Source organism: Genypterus blacodes, unplaced genomic scaffold, assembly GCF_046128005.1.
Source record: "Genypterus blacodes isolate CSIRO-AG114 ecotype Tasmania unplaced genomic scaffold, CSIRO-AGI_Gbla_v1 ptg000048l_1, whole genome shotgun sequence".
In the NCBI taxonomy this organism is placed as follows: Eukaryota; Metazoa; Chordata; class Actinopteri; order Ophidiiformes; family Ophidiidae; genus Genypterus; species Genypterus blacodes.
Genome location: NW_027466861.1, coordinates 2,214,227 through 2,218,257, shown reverse-complemented (window position 1 = coordinate 2,218,257; position 4,031 = coordinate 2,214,227). Strand labels below are relative to the sequence as shown.

Genomic DNA, 4,031 nt, shown 5'->3' with positions numbered 1-4,031 from the left:
AAATAACAAAATATTCAGGATAGATGTTTAGGGGTCAGGTGTGGAGGTTGTATAGGAACAATTTACACACACTCGAGCAAAACCACCAAGAAATATAGTTTAGCAACGCGTCATAACGTTTGACCAATCGCATTGCTGCTGTCGGAATACAGGTGGGAAAAAGAAAACGCTTGTTGCACGAATGCACGCGGGGACAGAACATCGCCCACCGTGCAGCTCTGTAGTTTAAGAGATACTCTAATTACAGCGAATACTACCGCTACTAATACTACCAATACCCAATAATACTAACGCTACCGGAAATATTACAAGATAAAGAAGTAGACGAAGGAGGCGGTATCAAAGGCGAAGCGCCTTTCCCCCGCCGCGTCGCTTGCCGTAGATACAGGATTTTAGCTTTGGCGCCCGCAGTAGCAAAGAGTGGCTCGGTGCACCGCGTGTTTGAACTCTCCACTGGCTTTATTCTCCTACTGTGTCGGAAAATAACGGTGCGTATTGAAATATTTACTTATTATGCATTCTACATAGTTGTGGTATGGCCACGTCACGTAATGCCTCAACGTGGGCGAGCTAACTGCTTTCCTTCTGCAAGCTTTCCGATGCTGCAAATGACGCATTTTCTGCAGTTATTAGCTTACATTCATTACGAAACCCCAACTAATGTGCACCGCGCTTACTTCCTGTAACTACTTGTGATTTAGTAGTTTTGGCAGCACCCTAGCTAAGCATCGGAGTCTTAATTACGAGGCGTTTGTTTTGTGTTATTTGAGCTTCTGTGTCTTTCCAAGCAAGTAAACAATATCCTGCCTCGGTTGACGTTATTCACGTAGCCTACGGAAGTATCTGCAGTTCTTTTGTTGTTGTTTTCCTCACGTGTTCACTATTGTTTAACACAAGTGAAGTGAAGTCAAACAAAACATTTCCACCCCTCCGGCCCCTGTCTTGATTAGGCTAAAGTTAGCACGCTTGGTAGCTAGTTTACCGTAAATGATGTAAATAAAGGCGCCACTCGGTGACCTGGATTCACGGTGCGCCATTGTAATCTGGATCCAGGAGGTCGACCTCATTCATGCAGAGCACCAACATTACTAAGCATTGTATGTTGATAATGTTTTACAACTGTGCAGTGGGCTTAACATTGTTATCTGGCGCTTTGTTACTCTGCATTTACATTATGATAATACCACGTTTTGCAATGTACTATAACAACGGAAAACTTTGAAAATAGATTGGTGCTGTTTTTGCCGGGATTATTACCAACAAACCTGAACAATTGTGAAGTGTCTGTTCCTTTTGGCCTATCTGAGTTCTATTTCTTTTGTTGTTTTGTTTGTCTGGGCATAGATGCACTGATATTTTAGTGAACTTTCTTGTTTTCACCATCCGATTGGCTTTCATCAGCTTTCAGCGCCGCACTATCTCCTTAGCATCGAGTCGCAGTAGTGGAGGTTGTAGATTTGATAAGATTCTGAAAAGTTAACCTGCTCTGCCTTTCACAGTAGTTCTGACATGGCTCTCTTTCGCTCCTCCCCAGAGGAAAAGATACAAGTAGGCTATGACATGCATTTTAAAACTTTTTATAAGCTGCACATTTTTACAATTGGATAATGTCAAACTCACAACAATAAGACGTGAAAATCGAAATGTAAAAAATACTTAATTTCCATATAATTTGTCAAGGCCACTGGAGATGGACTAAAGAGCTGCATTGTGCTCTGGAGCCTGAGGTTGCCGACCTCTGCTCTAACTGCTCGTCTTCTCCCTTCCTGCAGGGCAACATGGGCAAGAAGCAAAACCCCCGAAACAGGAAAGAGACGCAAGAAGAGCCCGAAGAATTTGTGGTGGAAAAGGTCATGGACCAACGACTCGTGAATGGAAAAGTGGAGTTTTTCTTGAAGTGGAAAGGCTTTACAGAGTAAGACCCTGGTGCTGAGCTCCCTGGTGCATGTGTGTTCTGCTTGTTTTCAGTGTTGTTGTTGTTGTGTCTTGAGCACTACTAACTGGCATCGACCACTTTGTCCTCTCGTCTAGTTCCGACAACACCTGGGAGCCAGAGGAGAATTTGGATTGCCCGGAGCTCATTTCTGCGTTTCTGGAAGCACAGAAGAACGTGAAGGAGAAGCCCGCGGCGCCCGTTAAGAGGAAGGCCTCAACGGACGAGCAGGAGCCAGAGGCCAAGAAGAAAGACGTGGTTATCTCTGTAAGTCATTTTCCCCAAAAGAACTTTTATCTAAACTAGCTAAAAGTCTCCAAAGTTTAAGAGAAAATGACCATATAAGTCTGTTGTTGCTTGAAGAACATTATGACCTCACTGTTGTTCCTCTGTTAGTTTAGATGACATCATGTTTGTAGGTCAACACTGAAAATTCAGTCTTTCTACGATTCTTCTCTAATAGCAGTAACTAACTGAAGGGGTCAGAGCAGGTTCTCTAATCCTTTATGCACATATCCAACAAACAGGTGATGTCATTGAACATAGCCTCATAAGGACATTTTTTTCTTTTTGTCTTGAGATCAGTCGAGCATCACACCAACTTTGTTTTTCAGAATCAAAATTAGCCCCCCACTCGGCTCTAATGTGTGTATGTGTGCCTTTTGTTGTTGTTGTTTTCAGAGCGAGAAGCCCCGTGGCTTTGCGAGAAACCTGGATCCAGAGAAGATCATTGGAGCCACAGATAGCAGCGGCGAGTTGATGTTCCTGATGAAGTGGTAGGTGGTCAATAGGAAAACAGCCCCCTTAATAAGCTTACAGGTTTATTTACGTGTTGCACTTGAAGCACATCATATTACCAACATGGTACCGTCAGAAGTATGTGGACATCTGAAAATGATCCTAACTGTTGCCACCGTAACTCACTGCACTGTTCCCCTCTTTCCCGTGCTTGCAGGAAAGGCTCGGACGAAGCCGATTTGGTCCCGGCACGCGAGGCGAACACCCGCTGCCCCCAGGTGGTTATCTCTTTCTACGAGGAGCGGCTCACATGGCATTCCTGTCCAGAGGACGAGGCCTAGTCACGCTTCCCTCCCGCTTTTTTTCGCAGTCCCCTTGCACCGCCCGCACCACTTTCCTCTCAGGACAGAGTTCACTCTCCTGGTTTGCCTTCTGGTTTTAGCTTAGTTTGTTTACAGGATGTTACCGTGTTGTCAGTGTGTCGCAGGCGAGGAGAGCGGCATTGTTGTATAAATTTAGCCTGGTCGAATATCAGTGAAGCAGTCGGGGGATTTTGAAGCCTTCCCCTCTTTGTTAGTTTTGATTTGTGACAATTAGTTGGAAACCTCACTCTCCACTGATGGAAGACGCAGCGCCTCTTACTCCTTGGTGTTAATTTGGTGTGACTACTACTTAATGCCGTAAAGTCATCTGCCACGTATGGTATTGGACTCTTCATTTTGTGAAACAGCAACAATGCAAATGATGCTAATTCATTCAATGCATTTTGTATTCCTTTTTTAAATATGAGTTCTCTAATAAAGGTTTTTTAGTACAAACTCTGAAGTATTTTGCTTTTATCACAAAACATGACAGAGGATCCACTTTATTAGATACACCTGTATAAATTTCAATAAAACACCCTTCAAAATCCTGCCTTTGGAAAGCCCAGTATGTTCAGGTTTTGTTGACAATTATGTGTGATTGGGTTGGACAAAATATTACATCTTTCAAGTACCAATGTGGACACTTAGTGTGTATATAGTAGATCAATGCAGGGTTCATACAGGTGCTGGCAATCCTAAAACACTTTAATGTTGTCTTCAAGGTTTTAAAAGTTTTGAATAAAGTGCTTGAAACTCTATTGTAATTGCATTATTTTCACAACAATCTGCTATCTAGTGGAACAATATTGCTCTTTAGATAAAGGAAGTGGTGCTGTTCTTAGAGCATGTTTACATTCCAGGTTACATAGATGCAACCGCAAACATTTTAAATGCATTAATTGTGGCACATGGTTTTGCAGCAATCGACTGCAATCTCCAGCAACTTTCAGCACTTTCCTTCACCTGTAGCGTGTAGTTACACTGTCATTTTGGGA

At 43.1% G+C, this 4,031-nt stretch overlaps 1 protein-coding gene across 3 annotated transcripts; it reads left to right on the top strand.

Moving 5' to 3' along the window:
* Positions 1–329: 329 nt before the first annotated feature.
* Positions 330–3,794, top strand: cbx3a (chromobox homolog 3a (HP1 gamma homolog, Drosophila)). 3 transcript variants are annotated; one of them, XM_076149798.1, is made up of 6 exons: positions 386–488; positions 1,500–1,548; positions 1,773–1,915; positions 2,032–2,200; positions 2,615–2,709; positions 2,889–3,794. In XM_076149798.1, the coding sequence occupies exons 2-6, from the start codon at positions 1,510–1,512 to the stop codon at positions 3,010–3,012; spliced, it is 570 nt and encodes a 189-aa protein (XP_076005913.1). In that variant the 5' UTR covers positions 386–488; positions 1,500–1,509; the 3' UTR covers positions 3,013–3,794. The 3 variants fall into 3 exon arrangements, with proteins under 3 accessions (XP_076005916.1, XP_076005913.1, XP_076005915.1); XM_076149800.1 differs by having other exon boundaries at positions 396–488; positions 1,503–1,548; XM_076149801.1 differs by lacking the exon at positions 1,500–1,548 and having other exon boundaries at positions 330–488.
* Positions 3,795–4,031: the final 237 nt, after the last annotated feature.

Coding starts and splice junctions, on each gene's coding strand:
- cbx3a (XM_076149798.1), top strand. CDS start 1,510: ATGGCTCTCTTTCGCTCCTCCCCAGAGGAAAAGATACAA. Junction 1,549..1,772: donor CCCCAGAGGAAAAGATACAA/GTAGGCTATGAC, acceptor CCCTTCCTGCAG/GGCAACATGGGCAAGAAGCA. Junction 2,201..2,614: donor AGAAAGACGTGGTTATCTCT/GTAAGTCATTTT, acceptor TGTTGTTTTCAG/AGCGAGAAGCCCCGTGGCTT.